This window comes from Apteryx rowi, unplaced genomic scaffold (genome assembly GCF_003343035.1).
Source record: "Apteryx rowi isolate R43461 unplaced genomic scaffold, aptRow1 scaffold_93, whole genome shotgun sequence".
Taxonomy (NCBI): domain Eukaryota; kingdom Metazoa; phylum Chordata; class Aves; order Apterygiformes; family Apterygidae; genus Apteryx; species Apteryx rowi.
This window is the reverse complement of record NW_020451238.1, coordinates 95,633-109,918: the sequence shown is the minus strand read 5'-3', so window position 1 is coordinate 109,918 and position 14,286 is coordinate 95,633. Positions and strand designations below refer to the sequence as shown.

Sequence of the window (14,286 nt, the reverse complement as noted above, 5' to 3'; positions counted from 1 at the left end):
GCCCCGCCCCGCCCGAGGTGTCACGCGCTTACAGTGGTCTGTCTGTTTGCAGAGCTTAGAGAAAATCATTCAGCGAGACTTCTTCCCCGATGTGGAGAAGTTACGAGCGCAGAAGGAATATCTGGAGGCCGAAGAGAACGGTGACCTGGAGAAAATGAGACAAATCGCTATCAAGTTTGGTTCCTCCTTGGGCAAATCGTCAAGGGACACACCCGCACCCTGTAAGAACTGGCTTGCTGGGGCTGTTTCCACGTTCAAGCTATGAGTACAGGCACTTGCTACAAAAAAGTTTGTGTGTTGTCATTTTATGCCCTGGGCTATGCAAGAAAGAGAAGAAGCCATTTTAACAGTTTGGGATCTCAGCTTTTTATTTATTAGATTTTTTTTTTTTTAAGACATAAGGGTTTATATCTAATGGTGTTGTACCCTTTTATCTAACTTTGGGCAAGCAGTGATTATTTTAAAGAATCAAGATTGATACCATGTGGGGTTTAATATACTGGATTGGGCAGTAGCCAGTATCTGATCATCAGGTAATTTAGTACTTACTGCTGAGCTTCTCTTTGGTGTCTAATAATAATTTCTTGCGGGAATGTTTTTTTTGGAAAAACAGCTATAGAATAACCATTTCCGTAGGCATATTTTTCCAGATCCTGTTCCTGAGAGGATGTTACGTGCTCTAACTTGCAGTATTTTACTATCAAAAATTCTAGGCTATGCTTTTGGATCATTATTATAGTGTTAGGTATTCTTACTGTATGTGTAGAGGTATAACACTGTAATATATTGGGGAAGAAAGTGTTGAAAGTTCATAATCATCAGAGCTTCACTTGGCAAGTATCAAGTGTACAGTTTTATACTTGCTTTAAGATGTTCAGATATTTCTTATGCTAAAGCCCAGTGCCTAGAAAAGTTCTTGCTATGGAGCTTAGCTCTCTCATGGCAAAGGGCATGTGTCACCAAGTGTCTTCCTTTCCTTCCGCTATTGTAGGTGCAGGCACTGACCTGCGTTAGGATTGTTACCACATTAGCGTTGCTGCCTGCTTTTGCTGTGTGAAGCTGTAGATAGTATGGCAAATATGTAGGACTGTGGTTGTTTTGTGTTCTTTTCAATAGGAGAAAAATAATGTCTTGGGTGAAAGCAAAATCTTGTTCAGTGGTTGGAACTGAATTGCCCAGAATATTTTTAAGTCTTTTCACAACTTTTTAATTAAATAGTTCTTCTCTTGATATAACTTCTATGACTTATTTGGCACATGACCCTTACTATGCTGCAAAATGTCACTGCCAGTGTCCTTCTCTGTGCTCCAGTAACCATGGGAATCTTTTTCTTTCTGTCACAGATGTTACTCCAGCCACATTTGAAACGCCTGAAGTACATCCAGGTGGTCTTCCACTCGTCAATAAACCCAAGGCTGGCATCAAAGCTGCAGAGGAAGGTAAGGGAATGTTGTTTCTCTGGTTGAATTCTTCAGCAGCAGGAAAATACTGTTGTGAGCTCTCTCTCCTGTAATGGTTTTAGGTGTTTAGCAGATGTATAAGCTGTCTTCTTTAACCTTATAGTAGTGAAAATAATCACTCTGGAGTTGGACTTGATGTAATACTTTATGGCTCTGTGGATTCCCAGTTGTGAATCTCTTTTTGGCTATGTAAATTCTCAACTCGGTTGATTTCTTTGAAGGCAGTAAATTTTTCCTGTCACATGAAATTAATTTTGTCAGTAAGGAACAAAACAGGGACAGCTATTCATATAGTATTAAAAATGTAAATGCCTGCTAGCAGCTGGCCACTCTTACATTTTTCCTTTAATGTGAATAGCTATAAATGCCATAAAAGGCTTTATGTGAAAATTGGTTATACATCTTCCAAAAAGAATTTATTATTGTACTATTCTGTGGGTACGTTTTTTTTTTTTCTCTCGGAAGCTTCATATTAATTATTAGTGGGTCAGTAGAAGGCTAGCTCTCAGAGAGGATTGAGAGTTGCGTATAGCCCTTTTCTAGAAAGGGGTGGTGTTAATCACTTTCTCAGGCTTCTTCCCTCCTCTTGTTAGGAGAAGCAGAAAAAGATGATAAAGATGTACTTCCCAGTCTGGACAGCTTCTTAGCAAAACACACGAGTGAAGATAATGCTTCATTTGAGCAGATCATGGAAGTGGCTAAAGAGAAGGAGAAAGTCAAACATGCTTGGCTGTACAGTGCGGAAGAGGAGTATGCCCAGGTAGGGAAATGGCTCCAGCATATCTGTGTTCTTCTGAAATGATACAAAAAGGAAATGCCATCTGTTTTTTCCATCTATAACTCAAGGACAATATTGACTTAGTCACTGATGAACTGATGATCTGTTTCTGCCTAGAGCTTTGAAGCTGTGAAGCACGGCACTAAGCGCAAGTATTAGTGTTCTTGGCGATCTCTTCCATAAGTGCCAATACAATGGAGAGCAGCTGAAGAAGAATTCCTGCTTTTTGTCCGTCAGCCTTTTATTATTTGCATTTAGATGTTTTTTCTCATTTCAGTTTTCTATTTCTATTGCCAGTAATCTGTTCAGCTGTTGATACAAAATATTGTACACAATAAGGCTAGCTGTGCTGAAGAACTGTCTTCGTCAGCTAGCTTAGTGGGAGGTGCAGGAGATGTTTTGGGGCTGACATGTCAGTTTTTCTAGATCAGCAGCGGTGAGCAGCTGGCATTGTTGCCAGATGTCAGTGCCAGATGTAAGCTGCAGTGCTTTTTAATGAAGGGCACTGATTCTTGAGTGTTTTTACTGCCATTGTTTTAAGTGAGCATTATGTTTTTTAATCCCAACTAATGTAAGTCCTCAAAGAATCTGTGGTAATGATATGCCCTCTGTGGCCTCTTGTGCATCTTCATTGCTTTAGTCTGAAGTTAAAAGGTGGACAGCAGGAGAACGTTCCCAAAGCACAGGGGTTGTATCAGATCAGGTTACTGAGAGAGAGGAAGGTGAAGCTGTTGGAGCTGCTCTTGTGCTGATGTTCTGTGTGTTTCTGTCAGCCAGCACTCTGTGTCTGGACCTTGTGTTTTCTTGCACAACATGCCTATATGTATACCAGACAAATTTCCTATGCCTCATTTGATGTGTTCAGTGACAATATAGCTTTTTAAAAATATATAGATGATACCCACTAAAGACTATAAGTTCAAATCTCTTTAATATAGCTTCTGGAAGTATTTGTCTAGTTTGATTAGTGTGAGAATTTTCAAATGGAGTAACTTATCAGTGGCTGACTGCATTCTACTCGTTTCTTGTTAATATTGGTTGTACTAGAATGCTATTAAGAGCATGTGGGTAATAGTGTGAATATGTCAAATGCTTCAGTGGCTGTATTGTCTATGGAAATGTTTGAAAGCTCCCAAGGTTACTCACTTTGGCCTTGTAGATTGTCATTATTTTAGATATGAGTAATGTAGCTTGCTGTTCCCTTTTTGAGCAATGAAGGCATTGATTTAATTTTGATTAGTGGATGAAGAAAAAGCAGAAGAACCTTGAACCAGTATAAGTCTTGTTACAAGACAAAATGAGCAAAGTCATAAACATAGTCTTTCTGAGAAGCTAAGTCTTTAGTCCTTGCTTGATTTTTATACCAGAACTTCATAAGGGATTCTTGTTTGCAAGCTCACTTAGGGACAGGATGTTTCTAGAATGCCAGTTCTCAGAGAGAGAGAGAGAGAGGGCTTTTGCCATGCAGATGCAAGGTGTGAGGGGGCACGTAGCTGAACGGGTGGTTGAACTCTTCCAAATGTGTATGCCTGCTTAGAAGAATGCAGGACTCTTTCAGACCTGATTTTTTTTTCTTTCTTTCTTTCTTTCTTTCTCCTCATCTTCCTTTCAGCGACGAAATGAGAACCTGGCGCTTCCTTCAGCAGAGCAGCAGGCCCTTGAAAATGTGAAAGCTGGGCTGGAGACCTGGGAGTACACGGCTCGGAATTCCCTCATGTATTATCCCACAGGTGAGGTGTGCAGGTCCTTCAGGAGACGCATTGGTTTGGGTGGTCTCATTCCAAACAACACTTATAGTATTTCTACAGATGACTAAGCAGTTCTTTCTGGTAATGCTGCATTTTGTTTTTCTGCTGTAAAGTTCAGATATGATGTAGTTTTCTATAGCAACTCATTTAGTAAGCCCAGCTTCCTTTCTGGCTGTAAATGTACAATCAATATTTTCTGTACTTCACTGTTTCACAGAAGTTAAAGTCTTGTTGACTTTCTCTTAAATTTATTTTCCAATCTTAATTTATTCATAGCTTTCAGGTGTTACACAGCATAGGTTTAGTGCAAATATTATTTTAAATTGCTGGAGATAAACAACTGCAGTTGCTGGATTCTTTGTCATGTAGAAATATGTGGCCAGTCTCATGTTCATTGGGGACTTCAGGGCACATTGCCTAGTAGTGCCTGAACCCTTTGTTAAAAATCTGTGTATCATTCCAGGTGTACCTGATGAGGATGATATATTTAAGAAGCCCAGGGAAGTTGTCCATCGAAACACCCGTTTTGTGAAGGACCCTTTTAGTCAAGCCTTGAGCAAATCCCAGCTCCAACAAGCTGCAGCACTCAATGCCCAGGTTGGATAACTTTTACTGCTTCTGATCAAAACCTTGTCAGACTCTGCCTTCCTGTGTTGTTCATAAAGCAGGAGAACTGTGCGTGTGCTGGATACAGCTGATTGACACCTTTCTTCAAAGGCAGATGAATGATATCTCTTTTGTTACAGTACAAACAGGGCAAAGTGGGACCAGATGGGAAAGAGCTGATACCCCAGGAGTCTCCAAAAGTGAATGGATATGGATTTGTGGCTACTCCCTCTCCTGCCCCTGGTAAGAGGATTTTCTTGGTTGTTGTGATGTAAGAGGACTCATATTACATTTTATTCTGATGTACTGTTCATCCAGCACTGGGGTATCATTGTTGGTGTTTAGACAAGGAGGTAAGCAGTCTATCTGTATGTGTCCCATGAGCTGGTGGCTTTCTGGTGTATAGTGTATGCCAGCTTGATTCAGTGCTTAAATTCTAGTCCAGTCACTGGAGACAGAAGTCGTACAGTGTCTGAGAGGCTCTGAACACACTGCTGTGCCTTTGCGTTTGAATCATGTAGGGTGAGGCATCCTGGGCACCTGGGGTGCTATGGAGCTTGTTTTACTCCTGGGCAATGCTTCTCTAGTGCTTAAAGAAAAAGATCTCAAACATTTCACAAGCATTAAACTTCCAACAAGTTCAGTTGCCCATCTTGCAAAATGGGGAGCATTCATGATAAAATGTGTGTCCGGTAGTTTGCTGAGTGGTGGTTCAGACTGGCTCACCGTGGCTTCTCCCGCTTGCTTTGTGGTCTAACCTATGGTTTCCTCCAGCTCTACTGCTTTCTAGGTTCTTTCTCCCTTCAAATACACTTGTGTGTTGTAGGTTCTTTTTGTTCAGGTATGTTAGCTGTGGGGTACTTCTAGGCAGAACATAGTGATTTTCTTCTAGTTCAAATGCGATATCTGAATTTTTAGCTTTTCTTCATCAGTCACTATGTTTCCCTGACTTTTGTCACTATGCTGAAAGGCAAGTGTAGTGAGGCTTTCCTCTGAAGAGCCTGTAGGTGGCATTTGCAACACACCTCCTTTCTGCAGTGTAAATGCATTTTTCCAAACCCTGGACAGCAAGATTTTCTAGCCAGTGATTTAATCAGACTCTTAGAACCTATTCTGCAGTTGTAGCTGTTAGGAAAGATGTAGTCAGTCTGTCGCATGCTAGCCTCAAGACAAACTGAGAGTATGTCTGGCTGTTACATCTGTCTAAAGTCCTCTGCCCATTTTCCTGCTTTTAAATAGTTCACTGTGTTTAAGGAGTTTTCATACCACAGCAGAGCGGAAGACTAATGCTGTAGAAAAAAAATGAAAGTGTCTCTAAGCAAAAGCACACCAAATGGAAAAATAAACCCATTGAAAGGACAGTGCTTGGGTGTTATAACCTAGAGGGTGACGCAGCTATAGGCAGTCCTGTGGTTTTAAGGTCATACCCTCTTAATAGGGAACACATGTTATTATTAAACACTGGATGTGATTTTTCCCCTGTAGTGGAGGGGCTCCACTTTGTGTTAATCCATTTGCTGCATTCTGTAGCTTGCTTCCCTCTTCCCCCCTCCCCCCCCTTCTTTCTTTCTTGATGAACAAAAATGTCTTGCATCAGTCTGACTCTTTTAATTCGTTGTTAGGTGTGAATGAGTCTCCTCTTATGACATGGGGTGAAATCGAAAGCACACCTTTGCGTTTAGATGGGTCAGAAACGCCATACGTGGACAGAACACCTGGACCAGCCTTCAAGGTATTTCATATCAGGAGTCAGCATATCATTCTTTTTTGAGGGGGGATGGACTGAGAAGGGAAAGAGAGCTGAGTAACTCATAGATTAACGTCGTTGTGAGGTGTGTGACACATCTGGGCTGTGTTCCCAGTTCTTGAGAATAATGATCTAGGTTCTGCTTGGAGGGTGGAGATGGACATGGCTCCACATGAAAGCTGCTTGGTGGAGGTACCTGGGTGGAACACTCATTGCTGGCAAGAGGGTGAGACTCAGTATTTTATAATGGGCCCAGACAAAAAGGGGCTTTCTGAAGAAGCTGGAGAGGTGCCTGATTTCTGATTTTAATGTATGAATGGGTAGAAATCTTAGAACTTCCCTCTGTCTTAATCTTTCTGGCTGTCACAGCCAGAGGCAGCTATATCACTTGAGGGTAGAAAAGTCACTCTGGATTTCCTAATGGCCCCTGCCCCTGCATGCCTGCTGTATCCCACTGGTGTCATTGAATGTGAGCTGTCCGAGACCCTTTAGTTAGGGAAGGTGTAATTTGCTGTATGTGCCTCTGTTTTGTTGGGCTTTGAAGCCCTCGACTGGTTTTCCCACTGTTTAGCAATGTCTGTGTTTGCCTGAGAGCTGGCTACAGGCCAGACTAGGCAAGACACAGGTGACATTGTTTGTCCAGGAGAGACAGCAGGAGGAAATGCCAGAGGTAATGGCTGCTTCCTTGCCTGAACTGGTTCTACCATTTTTGTTGGTTGCTAAGGCAGGCTGAAGGTCTCCCCATGTCCTCTCTGGCTGTTTGTAGCAGCAGAGAGGAATGGGCTGGCCCCCTTCCTCCCCAGTTTAGATCCTTGTGGGCTGGAATACCACTGTGCAGGTGCCTTGGCTCATTTATGCAGCACTTGTATTAGTACTCTGACGAGTGAACTGTGTGGTGTATTTATAGATCCTGGAGCCTGGGCGCCGTGAGAGGTTAGGACTTAAGATGGCCAACGAAGTAGCAGCTAAAAACCGAGCAAAAAAGCAGGAGGCACTTCGAAAAGTCACAGAAAACCTGGCCAGGTAAGACTTCTGTTCTGCCTGTACATAGTTGGACAGCAGAATTGGGGATGGCTGTTTTTTGATGAGATTTAAATCTCAATGTGTGCAGAAAGGGAGGAATTACAGTGCTGGAAGCAGGAAGAGGTACAGTCAAGCTAAAAGGTTTTAGAAGTGAAGAGAGACTTAATTCCCAAGGGAGGGTGGTTGCTGGCTGTTCTTGATCCTCCCTCCTGTGAGCCTTACTGTTCTGCCCTACAGCCACCCAGGCAGTGGCCCAGACAGGTGTCCTGCCTCGTTGCAGTAAGAGGAGACATGATAAGGCTTGCTTGACTGGGTCACACGAAGGACAGAGCAGGCTCAAAGGAAAAGACAGGCAGTGCCGTCCATGTTTGGGAGGGATGTTATGTGTCTGTGTTGTTGTAGCTCTCTAGAGGGACAGGCTGCACTTACCAGCAGGCAGAATGACTTCTACAGCCAGTGGGTCTGGACTGTGGGGGGGGGGTGGACACCAAGCTCTCCTGTGGAAGTATTGTTGCTCTTCCTGATAGATGGCAAGTTTTTACTGTAAAATCTTTTAAAATGGTTGATTCTATTCCAGCCTTACTCCAAAAGGACTAAGCCCAGTTATGTCACCAGCTTTGCAACGACTGGTAAACAGGACTGCAAGTAAATATACTGACAAAGCCCTGCGAGCCAGCTATACTCCTTCCCCAGCCCATACAGGAACTCCTGGTTACAAGACCCCAGCAGGTGGGCCTCATACACCCACAAGCACCCCACTATCAAGGACGGTGTCTCAGACACCAGTGTCTCAGGATACTACATCAATCACAGACAATTTACTGCAGCTTCCTAAAAGAAGGAAGGCATCTGATTTCTTCTAAATAGTCCTTTCATCATCAAGGCAGTAGTGAACTGGCTGTACCCAGCTGTGTGCCAACTGGATGTTGTGAACCATCAGTATTAAGGGGTATCTAAGTGCAGCTGCCAGAACAGGACCCAGCAGTTGCTAGACCTGGGACCAGCTCTACTCTCGACCACATAGCTGAAGTAGCCTATGATGTGCTTTCTGGAAGCAAACTATTTCCTACTGTGGTATAACTTCCCTTTGAACTGCATGGATGTGTTACACAGGGCTGCCGTAGCATAAGGATGCTTCCTGCAATAGCAGAGAAAAGTTTGGACTCTTGGAAAACAGCAAGGATTTTTGTGAAATATTTTTCTCTTTTTGAGATGACCCTGTGGACTGCATTTAAATACTTCTGTGTACAGATATCTCTATTTATAAAATGTGGTAAACCTTCCTCAAAGGTTGACTAAACCTTCCTCTAGCGTGTCAGAATTCTTTGCTTTTGTGCTTTGCAGAAAAGGGGGTAGATCTTGTGACTTAAAAACAAAGATACAGTCAAGTCTGTGAGCTCCTCACTTCCCTGTTCCAACTGCGTATATACTGAGACAGGACCCAGAATTTTAGAGGACTTCTCTTTAATTTGACCAGAGTTTAAACTGATGATCTCGAGTGTACAAGGGACCTGTCAAGAGAATTAGTACCTCATGAGAACAGTATACAGATACAGTTTTAGACATCAGTTCACACTTTCCAATAACCTGCCCTGCCCTTGTGGTACCGAATCCGTAATGTGGCTAATGTGAATTCTTCGGCCAGTGCAAACAGGAACTTGAGAGATGTGAGCTTATGATCTGTAAATGCCAGTCAACAGCACTGTGACCTGAAAGAAAGCTTTCCAACTTGCATTTGGCAGTAACTTCTGGTCCCAGCAAACCATATCAGAGACAGGCCTTTTGTGAACGGTAGTGTTAAGCTGTTCCTTCAGCTCAGCAGATGCACTGTATTTTCTATGCTTTGATTGTAAAGCAAAAGACAAGGACTATTTCTGAAAGGGTTCACAGAATCAGAAGTTGAAAGCTAGCAGTTCACAAGTTAGATCAATTATTGTGATACTGTTCAAACTAGCCATATCTAAGAGGATCCCTTTTCCCTCTCTCCTTCCTTTTCTGCAGGCTGGGGTTCTGTTTGCTGCTTGTGCTCCGGCTTTTCCTCATGCAGATTCTGGGAACACTCGCCCTCTTCTGCAGCTGGTGCTGTTGAAGGGACCGTGGGTTCTGGAGGCTGCAACCATGGGTGGCTTAAAACTTCATCTATGTTCAACCTCTGAGACGCATCTGGCTGGAGCACGCAGTAAATGAGATCCTTGCATGCTGCAGTCAGGTGTCTGGACTTGGGGAAGTGAATCCTGTGTTGTTTCTGAATCCAGACCATTTTTCTGATGTTAGAATCATCAAATGGCATTAATGCACAGACCATTATATATAGGATGACCCCCAAGCTCCATATGTCACAAATCTTGGGGTTACAAGGAATGCCCTGTAGCACTTCAGGGGCTACGTACGCAGCAGACCCACAGAAGGTTTTACTGAGAGTAATTTTCCCGTTTTCATCCCGAGTTAAGGGTTTGGAAAAGCCAAAGTCTGACAGCTTGATGTTGAGGTCTTTATCGAGAAGAATGTTCTCACATTTCAGGTCCCTGTGAGCAAGATCCATGTCATGGCAATACTTGATGGCGGAAGCCAACTGCTGAAACTTTCCTCGAGCGATGTCCTCTTTCATTGCTCCAGTGCTCTTGATGTAGTCCAGAAGATCTCCCCTTACCCCCAGCTCCATTATGATGTACACTTTGCCAATGAATGTTTCAAATATCTCGTAGATTTTGACTATTGAGGGGTGGTTCATACGTTTCAAAGCGGCTATTTCCCTGGGGAGAAATTTTTCCAGGAAATCTCGGGGAGTTCTCCTCTTGTCGATAATCTTTATTGCCACGTTGCTTTCCAGTCTGTCAGAGTAGGCTGCTTTCACTTTGCCGTAAGAGCCTTCCCCCAGAGTGACACCCAGGTTATAGCCTTTCTTTCCAAGCATCATGATATCTTCCATCGTGCTAGAGGCGAGGTGAGCTAGGGGGGCTGGGTGCGCGTCATCCGCACTGGCACGCTGCATGTTGCCGTTCCATGGTGGCTGCCCGGACGCTTTGCTCCTGCGCCAGGCAGGTGGTGCCCAGCACTGGCGACTGTGTGATGTCACAAGCCGGGGAACCGAGGGGACGTTTCCAGCCCCGTGAGGAAGCTACTGGATGCCGTGATCCAGGGCAAAACTTAGCATCGAGCCTCCAAGAGGCATCAGCTCGTGCTCTACCTCATTTAAAAGTGATCTTTATGTTTAGTTTTGCCAAGGGGATGGAAGTAGCTTTAACATTTTTCTTTCATCTTTTATAAAATGATTCTAATACTTTTTATATCTACTCTTATGTTAGTCAGGTACTCAATTGTGTGTTAAAATAATTTAGTAGGGAATGATTAAGCTATGTATAGTTGTTTTTTTTTTTTTTAAATATTTTCTGTGGCTTACGAAAGGAAAAATTAACATGAGTATGCAGGTCATTTTTGGGGGTGGGTTCTTCAGGCTTTGCTTGGTCAGTTTTAGAAGTGTTTTCAATGAGATAAAATGGAGAAGGAATTGATGATAATGTTATTTACAAAATAAGCTCTTTCCTAAAGGATAAAACTATGGAAAAATTTTCTGAAGTAACTTAATTTACTGAAGTAGCGCTCTTAACATATTTATACTATTGGAGGTTTTCTCTCCCTTTTTTTTTTTCTTCTTCCTCTTAATATATTGAAATTTTTGAACTTTCTGCTGGTTATCTTGAATTTTCAAAACATGTTGGTAAACTAGTTTACTTAAGTGGTTTCATTCTACAATGGACCAATGCTCTATTTATACTGTTTGGCTTGAAGGTTCAAGCACAGCAATATATCTGAGTTTTTATCTTTGCAGTAGGGTGTTTAAAACCTTTCTAAAGAAGTTAATTATTTGTACATGTATGCATCTCTTATCTGAGGTACACAATGTAAATACAAAATGAAGGTGCTATGGCTCTATTCTTAAAGATGATTTTTTCCTGAAGACAGAAATTCTGCCTTTTTTCTTTTTGTCTCAGCTGACTTTTTAATGGGCTTTTTTCCGTAGTGTTTTTATTTATTTATTTATTTTTCAATGCTCCGTCTTCTGAATTTGTCTCTGCTTCCCCCTGTGGTGCTGCTGCCCTCAGGGTGGGCGCTGTCAGCAAAAAGAAGCAGCAATGGGGGTCTCTGGCGCCTGCTTCCTCACTCATTTGTGTTGCAGTGATAGCTGAGGAACCTACAGATCCTCAACACAATGTTGACTGGGAGAGAAATACAATATTTTTTTAGTCTTTTGCAGTCAAAATATGAATTAAAATACAGGTTTTCAAGGTTTGAGTTATACATTGCAGCAGCACACCTGGCAGTGCGAAAGGTCCTTTCCTAGCCTGGCAGACATTAAAGCTGTGGGTAGCACCTGAGGTTTCCTAAGGAATGGCCCATTTTGGTACTCCTTGGAGACAAACCGCTCAGACTGGCTTTTAATATATAGCAGCCTCATTCCTCTTCAGTCAGTTTTCTTCAAAAAGGATAGTTTGCCACCACAGAGGCGAGAAAAGGTTCTGATGTTGGGGAATGTGGGATGCTGCTTTTCCATCTTTAAAATGGTTATGTTCAAGAACTGTTTTTTCCATGCCCTTGTTACGAGAAGGGATGGGCTTTCCTTGGTATTCGTTCAGCTCCTATATTTCGTAACCCTGATGATTGGCTGCTTTTGTAGGCTTTGCAGCTGCTTTCTTAAACCCTTACTCAATGGATGAGCTATGTTTTGACTTCCAGGTTCTGGTATTCTTGAGGATGCCTTGTGCTAACAGCTTCTTCAGAACTGTTCAAAGGATTACTGTTGTTTTGCATGTTGATTGCTTCACCATAATCAGCCTCTGGGGCTTTTTGCTGTCTTGATTTCAGCTTTTTCAAATTGGCCTTTCAGCTCCCACATGTGCGACTTCAAAGATTGGTGATGATGATAACATTAGGGCCAGAACAGTCTTGCTTAGTTCACTGGAATGGATAACAATGCCATTCTAAAGAGCAGAAATGGTCCTTCTGACAGCCAAACTGAGGCTTACCCCCTCCCCCTTTCTTTGAAGCTTTTGGCTAATTTTCATAATTATCCAAAAAATCAAGAGTTGCTTTATGCATGCATAGTCTCCACCCAGAGCTGTGCTCATCCCTGTGTGAGCTGACCTTTGAGTGCAAGATGAATGCTTGTGCTGTGTGCTTGAGCCCAGAGAAGCAGTGAACACCTTGGAGCAGGAAGTAGGCATCGAATGTTTACACTTGCACCACGCCAAAATACAAGACAGTCTATGTAATGTTTGACAGTCTTGATATTTGCTACCATCAGGTGATGTCTCACCCAGGGAAAATTTTATACAGCTCTTTGAGCAGTGTCTACAAACTTCTGTAAGGTTTTGGATGTTTGATGCGTTGTTTGTCTTGGAGGGGAGCTTGCTCTGCCACATCCAAAACTCATGTCCCTTGGCTATGAATATGGTATGAAAACCCTTCCAAAATACTTGATTTTTGTAGTGCTTCTTTTAAAAATCCGCCAATCAACACGGCATTGATAGGAATAGCTACTGTGTGAAATGAATAATTTTTGCTTTTTTTAGTTTGGAAATAAATAAAGGCTAAACTTCTTTTTGAAGCTAGGCAATAAATTTATTCAGATATTCATGCATGAATGTAAAGAGAATCCATTTACTAACACTTCCATGTTTTCAGAGATGTCCTTTAAGGACTGGACTGGCCACAAACTTGTTAGGTAAATGTTTTTCAATGATCCCATGATCTGCTTACCTCCACAAAATGCAGGACCCCTCTGTTAGGGCATGCAAGCCCTGGCATGAGGTTTAGCTCACTGAACAGACCATAAGAAATGACTGGACTTGGCATGATAAATGGCTGGATGCTACAGATAGTGGTGTGAGCAGCTAACAAGGTTTCAGATAGTGCCCTGAGAAAAGGCTGAACTTCAATAATGGAAGAGGAGCACTGGTGGCCTTTTGGAGAGTAGAATCTGGCAAATGGAGATTACCTAGAAAAAGGTATCAGAAATACTAAATTTGGCTATGGATGTAGAAAGACTGGGACCAATGGGGAGAAGTAATTACAGGAGCGTTTTTTGGGAGAAGACGAGTGGAGAAAGGGGAGTCTAAAGGTGGATCAGGGAAGAAGAGTGGGAAACTGGAGAGGAAGGGCTGGGTGTGCGGAAGCAGGCTCTGGTCAGTGTGCTTGTCTCAAGCCCTGTGCCTGACCACCACAGTCTTCTCCATCCTCCTGTTGCACTATCCCTAACTATTTCCTGGGTGCGAGTGCTCTCGGTTCTGGACTCTGGAGGGGTGCAAAGGCCGGGCAGTATCTGAAGGACCAGTGAATAGGGGATTTACGTGCGAGTCAGGAGTGTGATAGGGATGCCTGGTCCACTGGCCGCCTCAAATCCTGGTCAGCTTGAGAGGAGGAACAGGATCAGGTCGTTGGTGGTGCTCACATCTGTGTGAGTGCTCATGGTGTTCATGCGGTGGTGGTAAAGGCACTGCTCTCTGCCCCTGTCTGTGTGTGTGTGTGTGGCTGGTTGAGCCTGTATTTTGTGTGTGTATGTCCCTGTTGGGAGTATGTGCTACTTCCTGGACCTGGGAATGGGAAAAGCAGCTGCCTGGTATCTAGCAGACTGGAGAGGAGAAATCACCTGGGTCTTAAAATCCACTGGATTTGGCTATTTCTTTAACACTCAGTGTGCACACTCAAAAATAAATAAAATTGCATAACCATGAATTCCTGTTGATGCTGCCCCCCGCTGTTACTGTGTCATTATATCCAAGACAACGTGACCATTGGTTTCCTTTAGTCAATGTCTGTGGTTAATAGATGATATTCTTGTACAGAACCATTTCTACACTCAGAAATGCCTTGACTGAAAGTTTCCAGGCATTTCAAACCAGTTATACTCATACCAAGAAGTAGCCA

General features: G+C 42.9%; 2 protein-coding genes across 2 annotated transcripts in view; one reads left to right on the top strand and one right to left on the bottom strand.

Annotated features, from left to right (window-relative positions):
- The window catches only part of ESS2 (ess-2 splicing factor homolog), a 9,835-nt gene extending 1,168 nt beyond the window's left edge, over positions 1–8,667 (top strand). The window contains exons 2-10 of the mRNA XM_026091864.1: positions 35–221; positions 1,344–1,439; positions 2,054–2,220; positions 3,851–3,968; positions 4,450–4,583; positions 4,733–4,835; positions 6,215–6,324; positions 7,247–7,362; positions 7,940–8,667. Coding sequence (XP_025947649.1) covers positions 35–221; positions 1,344–1,439; positions 2,054–2,220; positions 3,851–3,968; positions 4,450–4,583; positions 4,733–4,835; positions 6,215–6,324; positions 7,247–7,362; positions 7,940–8,225 — 1,317 coding nt within the window. The 3' untranslated portion in view covers positions 8,226–8,667. The remainder of the gene's footprint in view (positions 1–34; positions 222–1,343; positions 1,440–2,053; positions 2,221–3,850; positions 3,969–4,449; positions 4,584–4,732; positions 4,836–6,214; positions 6,325–7,246; positions 7,363–7,939) is intronic.
- LOC112978411 (testis-specific serine/threonine-protein kinase 2-like) lies at positions 8,440–14,286 on the bottom strand. The gene has a single exon (XM_026091919.1). The coding sequence runs from the start codon at positions 10,352–10,354 to the stop codon at positions 9,323–9,325; it is 1,032 nt and encodes a 343-aa protein (XP_025947704.1). The 5' UTR covers positions 10,355–14,286; the 3' UTR covers positions 8,440–9,322.